The sequence below is a fragment of the Neofelis nebulosa genome, chromosome 14 (assembly GCF_028018385.1).
Source record: "Neofelis nebulosa isolate mNeoNeb1 chromosome 14, mNeoNeb1.pri, whole genome shotgun sequence".
In the NCBI taxonomy this organism is placed as follows: Eukaryota; Metazoa; Chordata; class Mammalia; order Carnivora; family Felidae; genus Neofelis; species Neofelis nebulosa.
This window is the reverse complement of record NC_080795.1, coordinates 46,124,879-46,142,706: the sequence shown is the minus strand read 5'-3', so window position 1 is coordinate 46,142,706 and position 17,828 is coordinate 46,124,879. Positions and strand designations below refer to the sequence as shown.

Here is a 17,828-nt window from a genome sequence, read left to right as displayed (position 1 = left end):
TTTTTGGGACAGAGAGAGACAGAGCATGAACGGGGGAGGGGCAGAGAGAGAGGGAGACACAGAATCGGAAACAGGCTCCAGGCTCTGAGCCATCAGCCCAGAGCCTGACGCGGGGCTCGAACTCACGGACCGCAAGATCGTGACCTGGCTGAAGTCGGACGCTTAACCAACTGCGCCACCCAGGCGCCCCTCTTCTGCCCAATTTTAAATTGGATTATTTGTTCTTTGGTGTTGCATTGTGTAAATTCTTTATATATTTTTGTTCCTAACCCTTTATTGGATATGTCATTTGTAAGTATCTTCTCCCATTCTGTAGGTTGTCTTTTAGGTTTTTTTTGGTTGTTTCCTTTGCTGTGAAGAAGCACAGCACATACTTCAATCAAGTCCCAATGGTTTCTGTTTGCTTTTGTTTCCCTTGCCTCAGGAGACATATCTAGAAACGTGATTATGGTTGGTGTCCATGAAATCATTGCTGGTGTTTTCTTGTAGAGGTTTATGATTTTAGGTCTCACATTTAGGTCCTTAATCCATTTTGAGTTTATCTTTGTGTGTGGTGTGAAAATGTGGTCCAGCTTCATTCTTTTGCATGTAGCTGTCCAGTTTTCTCAGCACCATTTGTTGAAGAGAATGTCTTTTTCCCATTGCATATTCTGTCTCTTTTGTTGAAGATTAATTGACCATATAATTGTGGGCTTATTTCTGTTGGCCCCTAAATTCTTAGCTACATTGTTAGCATTCAATTTTTTTTCTAGCAGATTAATTTTTGTATTTTTTTTTTCAGTTTATCTAGTTGGTCTTCAAAGGGAGAGTTGGTCTAAATCACCTTGTCTGCTAATTCCAAAAATAGCAGTTAATAAGTTTTGGTCGTAGATACTTTTCTTGCATTATATTAGTTCCCATGAACTCATCCCCATGAAGAAGACATTATCTTAATTTTTCAAGTGATAAAACAAGTGAAAAGACATACAGGTATGAACTGAGAGAAAAGTTGAATTTTGAGAACTATGCATTGTTTTTATGTTTAAGTTTTGGCTAGATACAGTGTATTACAGTAAAAAGGCAAGATAAAAGCTAAAACAATAACGGAGGTTCAGATAGTGACATTTTTCTGTGTCACATTAGGGAATTTGGAGTTGATTTCCCATGCAGTGAAGAACATCTAGAGAGTTTTTTGTGTGTCATTTATTAAAATTAAATTATTTTATTTTCAAAATTGGAAATATATACATGGTTCAAAAATAGTATCATGCTATACATTTACTGCATACCTTTGTATTTTTCTTAATATTTAAAAAATATTTATTTATTTGTTTTGAGAGAGAGGGAGAGAGAGAATCCCATGCAGGCCCTGCTCTGTCAGCGCAGAACCTGACGTGGGACTTGATCTAATGAACCATAAGATCACGACCTGAGCTGAAGTCAAGAGTCAGACACTTAACCAACTGAGCTACCCAGGCGCCCCTATGTATCTTTGTTTTTACTGAATTTATCTAAAGTGTTCCATAGCAGTAAATGTACTACAGTAATAGATATACTATAATCTGTGTTTTCTGTCGTTTCTTGTTCTTAATAATCTTATCTCTCCTTATGTCCGGTTATCTTTCATTTTATGCCAAGTATTGTTGTATTTGTACTCTATTAAGGGACATGGACATTATTTCCAGTATTTGTCGTTATTAAAAACAATGTTGCAATGGATATTGTACATTTGCTATATTTCATGTTAATGCATATGTCTACAGGATAATTTCCTAAAAGAAGAATTTCTAAATCCAAATTCATGCGATTTAAAAATTTTTTAAGATATTACCAAATTGTATTTAATAGGAGTTGTAACAATTTATACTCCTTTCAGAAGTATGAGAGCATCCAGGCTACTCTGTGCCTTTTAATTAGAGAGTTTAGTCCATTTCCATGTAAAATAATTATTGATAGGTATGGACTCATTGTCATTTTATTAATTGCTTTCTGGCTGTTTTGTAATTCCTTTGTTCCTTTTTTTTCTTTCTCTCTTCTTTTGTGATTTGATGATTTTCTGTACAGGGAAAAGGTATTTTAAGGTGGCAGAGACTTGAGGTTGTTAATATGCTTAGAGTAGTATCTAGTGAAAAGGAAGAAGTTAAAGATTGATGAGAAAGAAGAAGGTCTGTATTTTCTTTTTTTTAAAGTTTATTTATTTTGAGAGAGACAGTGCATGCATATGTGTGTGAGCTGGGGAGGGGCAGAGAGAGAGGGAGAGAGCGAGAATCCCAAGCAGGCTCCGTGCTATCAGCATGGAGCCTGACGTGGAGCTCAATCTCATGAATTGTGAGATCATGACTTGAGCTTGGTTCAAGAGTTGGATACTTAACTGATTGAGCCACCCAGGCACCCTAAAGGTTTATATTTTCAATGGAGAATGGAAAGAAGAGTTCAAGAACAAAGGCCATGGGATTAACCTTCAACAGGAGATAGGACACTTTTTCCTGAGACAGGATGGAAGGAAATAAGGCTAAGTATAGGTGGATGTATTTGTTGATAAATAATTTAAGTCTTTTCAGCTGCAAATTACAGAAAACTTGACTGACTATGGCATAGACAAATTGGGCTTATTTTTCTGACAGAATAAGAAATCTGAGGGTAGGTAACTGCCAGCATTGCTTCCCTGGATCAGAAGTATTAGGGCCTGAATTTTTGTAATGTTCTTTGCCATTCTTTCATGTTCATTGATGTTATAGCTCCAGACATCAAGCTTTCCAATCATAAAGGAAGAAGGGCAATTTTCATTAATCTTTTCCCTTTGGTCAGAAAAGCGAGCTTTCTTAGAAGCTCCCCAGCAGACTTCATTTTGTATCTCACTAGTCATAACGATATCACATGGCAATCCTTCTCTGCAAGATGGTCTTAGAAAGTGAGTATTTAGCTTTATCAGTATGTCAGTGGTGCTAGTTATTAAGCTATGTCACTGGAAATGGGTGTTGAGTTAGCCAGTCAGTGTCTCCTACATTGGGGAGTGGAAACTGAAGCACGTTGTACCTACCTTTTCCCTGAGAAACTGAAGCATATTTTACCTACATTTTGTCTGAGAAGAAGCTGCAAAGTAATCTGCTGGCAGATTGGAATGCAGATATATTGGTGAAGTGGAATGGGCGTTTTATGGAGCTGGAAAATAGGGTTTAGAATAATTGCAGTGCGTTATGGAGAGGGAGCTGGATAAGAAAATATAACAAGATAATGTCTGAAGTCATTAGTCTAGCTCCAAAATCTTCCATTATCTCACCCCACACTATCACATATAAATCCTTATGAATCCCACCTGTTGTGAGGATTAAATATGATAATGTGAATTGTGTTTAGCACAGTGTTTGGTATGTGTTATATGGTATTCACTTAACTGTTAGTGTCCTCTTACCCTAAGCAAATTAGTTAACTTGCTGCCTCTATTTTATTTTATTTTGTTTTGTTTTATTTTATTTTATTTTATTTTTTTACTTGCTGCCTTTTAAACAAGGCTTTCCCTACCTACTTTCATTTTTGCTCACTATTTCCCCCATCTAAAGAACCTCTCTAACACACACACACACACACACACACACACACACACACACACGTATGCACACACACACGCACACACATATACATGCACATACACACATGCACACACAGAGTTCATCTGCCCATTTTTTCAGGGAAAATATCATTTCTTTCATACTAATACAGCTCAAAGAAACTTCTTGTTCTTACATTCCATAGTATTTATTATCCATTTCCATCATTTGGCATCTATAATATATTCTTGAATTCATTCAACCAACAGTTACGTTATTGAGAGTCGTCTTTCTGTAGGACTAGATTTCATTTTTTCAACCATCTCTTAAAGGCTGTACCTGATACTTGCACTGTTTTTCTCCCTATTCTCTCACAGTGTCCAGATGCATTTGTAAGATTTATATATGCGTATAAATAAATTCAAATATTATATTCAAATATATATGTACATATGTATTCAAATACATATATATGTGTATGTGTAATACACTTCAATGGAAAAAGAAAAGCTTCAAAACCGGAGTGTGTTGCCCTGTTAAGAATGTCTGATGTGCATTTCAAGTATTGGAAGGCAGTCATTTTTACCAAAGGACAATGTCACTAGGACATATGGATTGTAATTGTAACACAAAGTATGGAAATGCAATGGTGAATGGCAGCAGAAAGAGGAGCCACTGGCAGAGACACAGAACAATGAGTGGGTGCTTTGGGAGTAAGGCTCTGGGAGATGAAGGACACTGGCCCCAGGTCTGGGGTGGATGTCTGGCCAGCCATCTGGGCTCCAAGGGGGATGCACATAACTGGCAGGATTCTAGGAGAGGGCATCACTCAGCCTCCAAACAAGCCTCTAGCTCACAGTCCCAATGGATATGCTTTCCGACTTCCAGGAGGATTTCTTTTCCGACATGTAGTAACAATACAGGAAACCTAAGACAATAACGCCTATGATGGGCAAAATCCAATATGACCAGCAACTTTTGCACAGGTATCTTTTGAAGGGTCCTTGTTACCACTTTCAGTTTTAAGATCACTTGGATGCACATCACCAATATAGTACTACTTGAGCATTTCTGTGGCATCAGAGGAGTGGCCGACATCTTCAAAGCTTTTACTTGTGTCTGCACCAGCTTGTTCCTGTAGAACCTCTTCTCCCCCGGGATGCTTGTTATGGAAATGGGTGATATCATAGACTCTCCTGTGGATCACCAGCCATATCTCCTTCATGGAGTTGTGCTTCACTGCCTCCTCCAGTCAGTAATACAGCTGATAGAGGTCTTGACCCCTTGCCTTTTTCCATTTTTGCTGCGTGCTTCCACAGTTGCAATTGGGCCTAAGACACCTCTTCTCCACCACTATCTGGGTTTCTGTCACTCCTAAGAATTGATGCCATGTATACCAAGGGTACTCAAAATATGTTGATCAATTAGTTCTCATTCTTATAATTTAGGTTGAGGCACAGATCAGAAAGCACCAGAGTTATTCGCTTAACATCTTTTACTGATATTTCGGAATGTCTGAAGCCCCAGCTGGATAGAAGATACACTTATACAGAAGAACCTTTGGTAAGTATTTTGAGATTAATTTGATTCTTCATTTAACTGACTTTAGAGAATTCTTTTAAATGTTTATTTATTTTCAGAGAGAGAGTGCACGTGTGTGCAAGCTGGGAGGGGCAGAGAGAGAGAAGAGGGAGAGAGAATCCCAAGTAGGCTCCAAGCTGTCAGCACAGAGCCTGATGCATGGCTTGATTTCATGAACCATGAAATCATGACCTGAGCTGAAATCAAGAGTGGGATGCTTCACTGACTGAGCCGCCCCGGTGCCCCACTTTAGAGAATTTTTATTGATTTACCGTAGTATTTTTTCTTTACTAAACAACGCATTTTATTTTCTCCTTCTGAAATGATTTTTTTAATGTTTGTTAAATTCATTTTTGAGAGAGCGAGAGACAGCACGAGTGGGGAAGGGGGCAGAGAGGGACAGAGACACAGAATTCGAAGCAGGCTCCAGGCTCCAGGCTGTCAGTACAGAGCCCAATGGGAGGCTCAAACCCACAAGCCATGAGATCATGACCTGAGCCGAAGTCAGACACCAACTGACTGAGCCACCCAGGTGCCTCCCTGAGAAGGATTTTTATACAGAAATTTCCTCTGTGTTTCCTTTTGTAGTACCATGTTGCTATATACTCCCGTTGGTTACTATTTTCAAAAACAGCTGTGTTCTGGTTTAGACACAAAATAAGACTATTATTTTTATTAAATTGTTAACATTTGATAAAAAATAATTTTAATGTTCTCTTGGGAACTTAGACTTTTTATGAAATTCTATTTCCAGTGTGTGTCTACCTTGATAATGTGGATTTACTATATCAGTTGGAGGTGACAAGTTTATGTTCCCTAAGGACTATACTTTAGGTAGAAACCTTGGTAATCCCAATAGAGTCTGAACACTTAGATATAATTTTGCGTATCTTTTTATTTTATTCTAAGCAAACAGTGCTCTTTTTCTTCCAACTAGGATTTTTTTCCCACCAAAATAATGATTTTTAAAAAATTTTTGGAATACCAATAGTTAAACATCATAAAAACGTTAAATTCTCACTTTAGAATTTGTTTAGCAGAGGGATAGAGACAGAGAGACACTGTAACAATGCCTTAAATTGTTCATGCCACAGTTATCTCAAGATTACAAAGAAGTCTGAGTTCCACACAGCAAATACCAAAGAGTTCCTATGAACAGTAGATATCCTTTTGTTTTGTAGTCACTCTTGTGCTTGGGGAAGTAGCCAGCTTTCTGTGTTTCAAGAATGGTATTAGGGTTGCCAGCATTGTTGGCAGAGAGGCCCCAAAATAACAAAGTTTTATGAGAACTTATATTGCCATTGACTCTCTGAAGGCCTTGACCTGTACAGGGTGAGACTGTCCAAAGAGGGGACCCCCTGAGGACAGTTAATGAGCAGCACTGAGAAACCTTGAAGATGGTTCTTTTTATAACTTTCTTGTAGCTATTATAGCATCACCTCAAGGCTAAAATAACAGTAAATATGTAGAAAAGAGGCCACCAGCAGAGATTTGGAAGCCTCCTAAAATGGTATCACTGTGCCTGAAACATGAAAATAATTGAGGTTGAGAAGTCGCTTTAACATTAAGTTTGAAATCAGATTGGTTTATAATAGAATGAAGTCTGCTGCTAGGGTTGGCACCATAAATGGATCTTAAATGACAGTCAGAGGCAAACATACTGCATTAATTACTTATATGGTACAAAAGTAAGATTAAAAAGTCCAGCAGGAAAATGACAGCCTGGAAGAATTTATGAAACCCTGTTGTTGGACAATGTCGTAAAAAATCACCATGTTCTTGGGTGGATCATGGACTTCTGTTTTGTTATCTAGGTTAAAACCATGGCAGATGGTGCCTTGGGAGGATTTGACATGGAAAATTTGTTGCAATCTTTGTATGTAGAAAATAGAGCTGGATTCTTCTTTACCAAATTCTGTGAGCACTCAGGAAATAAGGTAAAAAACAATGATTTTAAATCTAATTTTATACCTTTGCCTTAGTCTAAAATAAGAGAAGTTGAAATAATTCAGTGCTCAAATAATTACATTTGATGTTAAAATCCCATTTCTTCTGGTAAGAAATTTTATCCTAAATATTTAGTAACAAATGTAAACATCTCAATTATCATTTTCTTTGTTCACTATCCTAGTAAAATTACAAAGAAAACAAAATACAGACAAGGATTGACTTGCATTATTAACAATTTATTCTCATGTAATTTTGTTTTAGTGTAATATAAATTAAATTCAGAGTTGGTTTCTATCAGTCCTTTAATTTTTATTAAAAATAACTCTAATAATTAGAAATTGCAATGGATAGTGGAAAATTTGCCAGTTTTTTTTGTTTTGTTTGGTTTTGCTCGATATAAAGTATTTCAGTGGTTCAATTATGAGAGTAGTGGTTGGGTTTAATATGATATGCATTTGCCCATATACATCAAAATACCTGGTTTCATGCCAGAAATATGTAATTACTCTTTAATTGTTAACTAGCATGCTTCCTATTTTAATGGCCAATTATGTGAGAGGCATACATGCAAAATATAATATTTTAGTGACAATACCAAGAAATATTTTGTATGTTGCCAATTTGTAATAGAAGATAAAACCGTCTTAAATTGAACCTGATTTATGGCAACACCATGGAACTAAACAATTAATTATATTTGAAATCAGAGCTTTGTACGGCTTTAATAATTGGGTGGTAATGATTTATGTATTTTTTCCATCTGCAGTTGTGGAGGAATAGTGTGTACTTTTGGTTTGACCTACAGGCTTATCATCAGCTCTTCTACCAAGAAACACTTCACCCTTTTAAAGTATGCAAACAAGCCCAAGTAAGTACTAAATAATGTTGGTTCAATGGGCAGCTCTGAGTACACAGAGACGTGAAGAAGTTGTGTCCAGCCCCAAGCAAGAGAAATCTGGGAGTACAGGCAAAAAGGGAGCTGTTCCCTCGCTGCCATGGGATTACTTTATTTAAATGTCAGTAGAATATTGTTTTGTAATCTGATTTGTGGGTTTCCAGTTTTATCTATTTTGTTTGGTTTGCTTTATTTTCTCTTTGCTAGCAATTACTTGGTCTTCCAAAAAAGGACATCCCATATTTTTTTTTGATTTATGCCTTTTTGGTTTGGTTGTGAGTGATTTAAAAGGGAACCCAAGAGAGGACTTGTCATGAATCATTGAAGTGATGGGGAGCAGAGGCATTGACCAAAGTGTTTGCTGAGTTTCCTGCAGAAATCAACTGTGGACAGACTCAGGCTGGTGACCTTGTAGAGGGCGGGAAAGGATGTTGACTGTGTGTGGTGTAGGCTCTGTGTCATCGCCTGTGCTTGTGTGTTCCACACCATGGAGACCAATACTGAGTGGTAGGGAAGAGAACATCTCAAGACCACCCTGAAGCAAAACAGAGGAGGAAAAAAAGATACAGGAGGAAGAATAGAGGATTCCCTGCAGAAGGAGACAGAGAGAATGGCCTCTTTTGAGGGGGTAGAATGAAAGGGAATAGAATTATGACTCAAGCTGACTTAATCTTTTCAGTTTTTTATTCTTTTATTTATGATCTTTTATGGAGAGAAGTCTTCAAGCCTAGAAAACTGCAAATCACATCCATATCTGTTGACCATTTAAGGGGTTCTTACAAGCTGGAATAGTCCCATTCCAGAGAACCTCTCCCTGAATGATGCGGAGTTAGTTGTGTCATATTATTTATTACCTTACACTCTTATTCAAGATAGTGTAGAGTATTGCTGCTGGATGTTTGTTGTTAGCCTCCACCACCTGCACTCTGGCATTGATAACTGTGCTTTGGAAATCAGCTGACAGAGCTTTGTACAATTTTTACTATGCAGACAAGGGCTTCAGCTTCTACCTGGTCTGGATATGGCTCCGTGCAATCATAGAGTTATATCTCTAATTTGCCAGTGCCATTTTTTGAGACCACACCGTGGGCTCTTCCGTTGTTAACCCTTTACCTGTGAGTCTCCACTTGCCCTCCTCGCCCTAACCTATTGCCTCTCTCGGGTGGAGTACCATCTGTTATTTATTATGTTCTCACTACTGCAAAGCCTCCTCCTCCAAAAATCTTCAGCTGCTCAATCAAGTGGGGTCTTTGTTGTTGTTGTAATCACCATATTTCCCTGCACTTGTAAAAGTGGAAATTCTTTTTAAGTTTGTTAGACTTACTAACTCTTAGTAATGATATTATTCAATCTACTATAGAAGTATTGTGAGATAGGATGCAGCCAAGTTTTGGTTATTCTGAGGTGGATTATTCTGTTTTGGGGTTATTAAGGTCCATAAAACTTTTATCCTCCTCTAGATTATCTTTAAAAAAAATTTTTTAAGGGGCACCTGGGTAGCTCAGTTGGTTAAGCATCCAACTTTGGCTCAGGTCATGATCTTGCAGTTTGTGGGCTCGAGCCCCACGTTGGGCTCTGTGCTGACAGCTCAGAGCCTGAAGCCTGCTTCGGATTCTGTGTCTCCCTCTCTCTGCCCCTCCCCCACTCACGTTCTGTCTCTCAAAAAAATAAGTAAATGTTAAATTTTTTTTAAAAAAAAAGAACTATAATTGGCATACAGTGTTATATACAACATAGTGATTCAACACTTCTGTACATTACTCAGTGTTCATCATTGTAAGTGAGTCACATCCGTCACCAAATATTATTACGTTATTGACTGTATTCCCTATGCTCTACTTTTCATTTCCGTGACTTATTTTATAACTAGAAGTTTGTACCTCTTAATCCTCTTTATTTTATCCATCTCCTCACTTACGTCTCCTCTGGCAACCATCAGTTTGTTCTCGTATTTAAAGGTGTTTTTTTTGTTTGTTTGTTCATTTGTTTTGTTTTTTAGATTCCTCATGTAGCCCCAGAGGGTATTATGTTAAGTGAAATAACAGAGAAAGATAAATACCATGAATTCACTTATCCTTCCCTAGGTTATCTTTTGGGGAGCCACAGCAGGTGGGGGGAGGGAAACAATGGAGAAAATTACTTTCAGGTGAATAGGGGGACACCAAAAGAGCAAGTCATGTTTTTGTTTTTTTACATCTATGGTTACTTTATGTTTTAGTTAAAGGAGCAGTTGTCTACATTGGTTTAGGTTTAATTATCCAAGATTTCTGTGCCTCCAGAGGCAAGAATTGCCTCTAATATCATAATCCTATAGATTCGTTTCACAGTGTGAAATGCTATTCATTTCTTTATAATAGAAATGCTATATGGCTTTCTTCAAGAGTGTATCTACAATACAGATATTTGGATCAATGGTGTCAGTGGCAGAGTGCAGTCAGCTGGCATTGTGTTAAAGTCACTATGAACTTGATTTTATATATTTTTTATACATCTGACAAGCTGTATGGTAGGAGACCAAGAGTTGCTTCCAAGAGACTTACATGCTTTTCTGTATGCTAGTAGGCAGATGACATACCTTGGTGGCAGTGATTTGACATGAGGGACTGTGGTCTAAGAGTTTCAGCTACAGTCTTGGGCATATCCTGAAGATTTTACTGCATGCCCTCAAGATAGAATAGTGCGGTTAGGAGCCAATTGAAATGGCAAGGAGAAAATTCTCTGCACTACCATTGTGCAGAGATAAAGTCTTTCACTAGCAACAGTTTGCTGGACTACCATCTATCACTGCTAAGATTTGGAGCCTAGATTGTTGCCAAAGATAGTCCTACTGCTTTTTCGATACTACCCACTTGCTCTGATGATAGAGCGCTACAATAGAATGGAGCAGAGCTGGGTACCACTGTCTTTTATAATGTCTTTCACCTTTGTAGAAATCGTTCCGACAAACTCCATCCCAACAAAAACTATGCATTTAGAATTTACCACTCTCCATAGTGTATACATTGAGAATTTTTTGCAATAGTAAACAAATGTGATCATAAATATTATACATGTTCACACATGTGTGCACCACTTATTAGTCATACACACAATTAAAAAGTGGGAAAGAGGGGCGCCTGGGTGGCGCAGTCGGTTAAGCGTCCGACTTCAGCCAGGTCACGATCTCGCGGTCCGTGAGTTCGAGCCCCGCGTCAGGCTCTGGGCTGACGGCTCGGAGCCTGGAGCCTGTTTCCGATTCTGTGTCTCCCTCTCTCTCTCTGCCCCTCCCCCGTTCATGCTCTGTCTCTCTCTGTCCCAAAAATAAATTAAAAACGTTGAAAAAAAAAAAAAAAAAGTGGGAAAGAGGAAGAGAGAAAAAAATGGTAAAAATTAGAGCCTGGAAGACAACTTACTTGGGGAATGTAGGAGTTAATGAGTGGAGAGGGTAGGTAAGAATGAAATGTAAATGAGGATTAAGAGGATTTGCTTACTTTTACTACAAAGTGCTACTTAATATAAAGATAGTCTTGCAGCAGTGTGAGATTTTTGCCTTATTCAAATGGAACGTCAGGAGAACACACTGTTGTTTTACTGTATCACTAGATCAGAGGGCATATGACAAAGAAGGAAAAGAATCACAGAACTTGGAGTTGAAAGAAATGAATTTAAATCACATGCTATTATTACTATGCTAGTTCTTAGTTGTGTAAACGTAGTCAAGTCACTGAGTTTAAGAAGCCTCTGTTTCATGTTCTATAAAATGTGGCTGGCAATAATGGTTTACATTTTATTTCCTTATACTGCTTTAGAAGTTACATATTCTATTTCTGTTTTCACCCTTACAGTTTTAACATGCATACCAAAATTAACAACGTCTACAATTAATCATCTTTATTCTTTCAAAAGGTTTAGGATATTAGAACACTTTAATTCCACCATACCTTGCCCATTTTACATATCATTTTTGCATGGCATTTAAAATTTTCTTATGTACCTACAAAGTAGTCATCATCATCTGTTTTTGATACTGTTGATGCTTGTGTAGATTTATTCACACGCGAATTTCATGCTTACCATTGTTTTTTGCATCATACTCCTTCCTTTGGGTTTCATTTCTGAAGAATATCTTTTAGTAGGTTTTTTTTTTTATTATTAGAATTTACTAGTGGTAAACATCAGGTTTTGTTTGTCTGAAAATGTCTATTTTAATTCTCTCGTTGATCATGTAGCTGCATATAGAATTCTAGGTTGACGATTTTCTCTTAGCACTTTGAAGGTATTATTTTACTGCCTTATGGTTTCTATTGCCATTATTGAGGAGTCTGCTCTTGTTCCTCTGCTTTTCCTCATTATTTGATTTTAAATCATTTCTTGGACTTCAGTGTTCTATATTTCACTTCAGTGTGTTTACCACAATTTCTTGGATCTGAATTGCTTGTAAAATCTGAGGAATCGTGTCTTTCATCACTTCTGTAAAATCCTCAGCCATTATTTCTTTCTATTTCTATTTCTTTCTACAGTCTTTCTCTTTTCTGTGTTCTGTCATTCTGGATTCCCTGGCTGGTCAATGTTGTCAATCCTATATCTCTCTTAATGTCTCTTTCAAGGTTTTCCATCTTTTAATATCTGTGTTGTATGTTGTAAATTGAAATAGAACAATTTCCTTTGATTTTCCATCTATTATTTCTTCAGCAGATTTCAATCTGCTATTTAACCCATCCATTGAGTTAAATTATTTTAAGAATTATGTTTATTATTGGACATTCTACTTGTGTTTTTCAAATCTTCCTGATGTTTTTGTCTCATTTTCCCTCATGTTTTTACTTCTTCTTTTATGTCTTTAAGCATTTTAAACGTATAATATGTAGCTGTGTTAGTTATCTGTTCCTGCATAAATAGTATTACCATAACTATGTGATTTAAAATGATACACATTTACTATTTCATAGTTTACATAGGTAAGGAGTCTGGGCACAGCTTTGCTGGGTCCTCTGCAAGGCTGTAAATCAAGATGTTGGCCAGGGCTGGTTTCTCATCTGGAGCGCCCCTGGGAAGGCTCTGCTCCATGGTAGTCAGCAGCATCTGGTTCCTTGCAGCCACTGGCTGAGAGCTCAGTTTTTTGCTGGCTGTCAGCTAGAAGCTTTGCCAGCTCTGTGCCACGTGGCGTGGCCCCCTCCATGGCGGCAGCTCCCATCATGGCAGCTTGCTTTTCCAAAACCAGCAATGGATGGAGTTTCTTAGCAAGACAAGCATATAACACACACACATATAATCATGTGTATCTCATCACTGTTGCTATATTCTATTGGTCAGAAGCAAGCCACATGTTATGCCCACACTTAGGGGGAGAGAATTCTAAAAGGGCATGAAGACTAGGAAGCACTGTGTTGATGGGAGCCACCCTAGAGTCTGGCTGCTAGAGTGTCCAATGATTTTATGCTTTGCAGTTCTTGGGAGAACTAATTTTGCTATTTATTATGTTTGCTGACATGTTGGATTTCTTCTTTTGTGTACTGTAATTTTGAATTATGAGCTCTTCAGTGAGGTGTTTATCTGTGCACATTTTCAATGCTAATTTCTCATCTTGGATTTTCCTTATTTGCCAAGTGTAATCTTGAAAACCAAACCCTTATGATGGTAAATTCACAATAATTAATCCTTAGTAGATATTTTTTTTCTTTTTGCATAGAGTCTAGGCCAAGACAAGCAAGCTTCTGTTTTGTTTCCTGGATTTGGTCAATGTAGGTATAGGTAGTGACAGAGACAGAGACAGAGGAAGAGACAGAGATAGAGATATAGAGATACACACATACATACATTTTTTTTTTCCTATTCTGAATTTTACATTGTGTATACCTCTTCAAGGATCTCTGTGTAACTATAGCTCTTAATATAACTTTTCCACCTAGTGAGGGTCCAAGGCCTTATCTCCCAAAACTCAGTGGCTCTTAAAATCCATACCCTTGGTTTACTCTATGCTAATCCCATTGTCAGCTCGTACTTATCACCCTGATATTTAGTATATTCCTTAATTTTGGCCCCTGGTGGTTTTCCTTACTATCTCAGCCATATATTTAAAAGAGTATTTGTCATATTTTATCCAGTATTTCTAGGTATTTTATAGAGAGAGGGTTTTCATTTTCAAGTAATCTAGCCTGTCTGTATGCCAGAAAAGGAGTCTCTGCAAGAAGCAGTCATGTGTTTTTGAATTCAATACCCACAGCAAGTATACAAGGGATTTTTATCCTGTTTTTTTATGGATAAAAAGAAAATAAATCTCTGAAATTTTAACCTTGCCAAAGTTTCATAGCTAGAAACAAAATTAAGCCCAAACTTGAGATGCAGAACCTATTTCAATGTTGCACTTTAGCCTCCTTTACCCTATAAAAGTTCTCATGTCTACTTCACAGGACTTTTGTAAGGATTGCATAAGATAATGTGGGTGGATACAGGCATACCTTAGAGATATTGTAGATTTGGTCCAGAACACTGCAATAAAGGAAATATCACCATAAAATGAGTCAAACAATTTTTCTTTGGTTTCCCAGTGCATATAAAAGTAATGTTTACACTACACTGTAGTCTGTTAAGTGTGTGATAGTCCTATGTCTAAAAAACAACGTGTGTACTTTAATTAAAAAGCACTTTATTGCTAACAAATGCTAACCATCATCTGAGCTTTCAGCAAATCATATTTTTTTTTTTGCTGGTGGAGGGTCTTTCCTAGACATTGGTGGCTGCTGACTGATCAACAGAGTGATGGTTACCGAAGCTTGGAGTGGCCGTCGTGATTTCTTAAAATAAAATAACAATGAAGTGTGCTGCATCGTTTGCCTTTCTTTTACTTGACACTCAGAGGCCATTGTAGGGTTGTTAACTGACCTAATTTCAATATTGTTGTGTCTCAGGGAATAGGGAGGCCCAAGAACAGGGAGAGAGACGGGAATGGCTGAGTGGTGGAGCAGTCAGAACACACACAACATTTATCCATTAAGTCTGTCATCTTCTATGGGCATAGTTTGTGTTGCCCCAAAATAATTACAAAAACATCAAAGGTCACTGATCATAGATCACCATAACAAATAGGATAATAATGAAAATGTGTGAAATGTTGCGAGAATTACCAAAATGTGATATGGAGACATGAAGTGAGCAAATGCTGTTGGAAAAATGGTGTCAATCGAGTTTCTTGATGCAGAGTTGCCACAAACCTTCCGTTTTGTAAAAAAATGCAGTATCTGCAAAGCACAGCAAAGCAAAATGCAATAAAATGAGTTTTGCTATATAATGTAGAGCACTCTGTGGAATAAGTAGGTGTTATTATTGTTAGAGTCGATACTTAAGGTTCTCTCAATTATCTAGATAATGGGGAAGGAAAAGAGCAATTTGAAGGTATTGAAGCCAATAGGTTGGAAGGACAGCAACTCCTAAATTCATAGCTGTTCATTTAATCAATACAGGAACTTAATTGAGTTTCAAAATACAGCTTAAGTCAAACATACACTTCATAGAATATCTTTTACAGTATTGTTGCTCATTAATTAACATTCACTGAAAGCGGCTATGTGCCAAGCAATTAGAACAACGTTCTTGGCTTAATGAGCTCACTTTCTAGTGGGAGGGGGTGTAGAAATGATTAGTGAAGTATTTCAATTTTATTTTAAATAAAACCAAATTAACAGCACCTTAACTGGAGATTAAATTAGTTCTTTCTTCACCAGCAGGTAACAGTTTTTATTTTTTTTTGTTCTCTTTAAAAATATTTTTTTGTGGGGTGCCTGGGTGGGTCAGCCGGTTGAGTTTCTGACTTTGGCTCAGGTCATGATCTTACAGTTCATGAGTTTGGGCCCCATATCGGGCTCTGTGCTGAGCCTGGAACCTGCTTCAGATTCTGTATCTCCCTCTTTCTATGCCCCTCCCCCACTTGTGTGTGCGCTCTCTCTCTCTCTCTCTCTCTCTCTCAAAAATAAACATTAAAAAAATTTGTTTAAATATATTTTTTTGTGGGGGCTGCCTGAGTGGCCCAGTCATTTGGGCATCTGACTCTTGATTTCGGCTCAGGTCATGATCTCACGGTTCATGGGTTCAAGCCCTGCACTGTCCTTGGTGCTGGCAGTGCAGAGCCTGCTTGGGATTCTCTCTCTCTCTCCCTCTTTCTTTCTGCACCTCCCCCACTTGTCTGTCTCTCTCTCTCTCTTTCTCTCTCAAAACAGGTAAATAACTTTAAAATTTTTTTAAATATTTTATTTTTAATTTTTTAGATGTTTATTTATTTGAGAGAGAGAGAAAGAGCATGAGTGGGGGAGGGGCAGAGAGAGAGTGAGACAGAATCTGAAGTGGGCTCCAGGCTTTGAGCTGTAATCACAGAGCCCAATGCAGGATTTGAACTCATGAACCACAAGATCATGACTTGAGATGAAGTCAGATGCTTAAACGACTGAGCTACCCAGGTGCTACTAAAAATTTTATTTTTAAGTAACCTCTACACCCAACATGGGGCTCAAATATACAACCCTGAAATCAAAAGTCACATGTTCTGCCCAGTGAACCAGCCAGGCACCCCTCCTTCTTTTAATTATTGAATTATAATCTACATACAGTGTTACATTAGTTTCGGGTGTACAACACAGCAGTTTGACAGTTCTATGTATTACTCAGTGTTTACCATGATAATTGTAGTCACCATACAAAGCTATTACAATATTATTGTATATTGTTAATACAATATTATTGTATTGTTAATACAATATATTTGCTATGTGATACTTTCCATCTCTGTGACTTATTTATTTTATAACTGGAGGTTTGTAGCTCTTAATCTTTTTTTAATCCATTTCACCTGTCCGCTCACTCATCTCCCCTCTGGCAACAACCAGATTCTATTGGTTCTATATATTTAGGATTCTATTCGTTTATTATTTGGTCATTTGTTTTTTTAGATTCCACATATGAGTGAAATTGTATGGGAGTTGTCTTTCTCTGTCTGATTTATTTCACTTAGCATTATACCCTGTAGGTCCATCCATGTTGTTGCAAATAGGAAGCTCTTTTCTTTTCATGGCTGAGTAATATTCCGTTATATATATGTGTATACACACATATACACACATACACACCACATACTTATCCATTCATATATCAATGGACATTTAGGTTGCTTCCATATCTTGGCTACTGTAAATAATGCTGCAGTAAACATAGAGATGCATATATCTTTTTGAATTAGTGTTTTCGGTTATTATTTTTTTAAAATAATCATCAGCTTCTTTTCTAATACCTGTAGGAGGGAGAGAACTGTTTCCTTCTTTTCTCATTTTTGAGCCAAAAACTTTTATCCTTTGGTCTTATTCTTATCCTATGAAGCAGTGCAAAATAAATGTCTCTCTTTTGGGTGACAACATTTCAAACAAAAAACTATAATGTCATGTTTTATTCATAACAACATTAGACTAAATCTCAAATCTTTTCAGTATCTTTTACCATAGCTAGATGACATCTTGACATTTGGAAGTTCCTCTCCTGATATCTCCATTCAGTAATTTGAGAGCTTGGAAATATTCCAGCCTCTGGTGAGAGACCCTATTGCTTCTATGTATGTACATTCCTCAAAGAAATCACTTGATGGGTGGGTCCCATGGCAAATAAGTCAGTCTTAAGTGACTACTGCTATCTACCCGGAGTCTGTAGTGCTGTCACTGGTTTATTCTTGTGTTTGCAAAATTTCACAAGAGAGAAAGAACACACAAAAGCTGAGTCAATAAATGTCATCAGACCCATATTATGCACTGATATTTTTGGGAAGCCTAAGTTATGATCTGATGGTAATGCAGAATTCATTAATATATTCATTCAGAAATTATTTACTGCTATCCTCATTCTCTCTGGCCCCAAATCAC

The 17,828-nt window shown here is 37.4% G+C and overlaps 1 protein-coding gene and 1 pseudogene across 1 annotated transcript in view; one reads left to right on the top strand and one right to left on the bottom strand.

Moving 5' to 3' along the window:
• Positions 1–17,828, top strand: part of RGS22 (regulator of G protein signaling 22) — a 148,431-nt gene that overhangs the window by 76,228 nt on the left and 54,375 nt on the right. The window contains exons 12-14 of the mRNA XM_058699603.1: positions 4,976–5,090; positions 6,923–7,045; positions 7,825–7,926. Of these exons, the coding sequence (XP_058555586.1) occupies positions 4,976–5,090; positions 6,923–7,045; positions 7,825–7,926 (340 nt within the window). The remainder of the gene's footprint in view (positions 1–4,975; positions 5,091–6,922; positions 7,046–7,824; positions 7,927–17,828) is intronic.
• On the bottom strand, positions 4,376–4,877 carry LOC131495040 (cytochrome b5 type B-like; annotated as a pseudogene).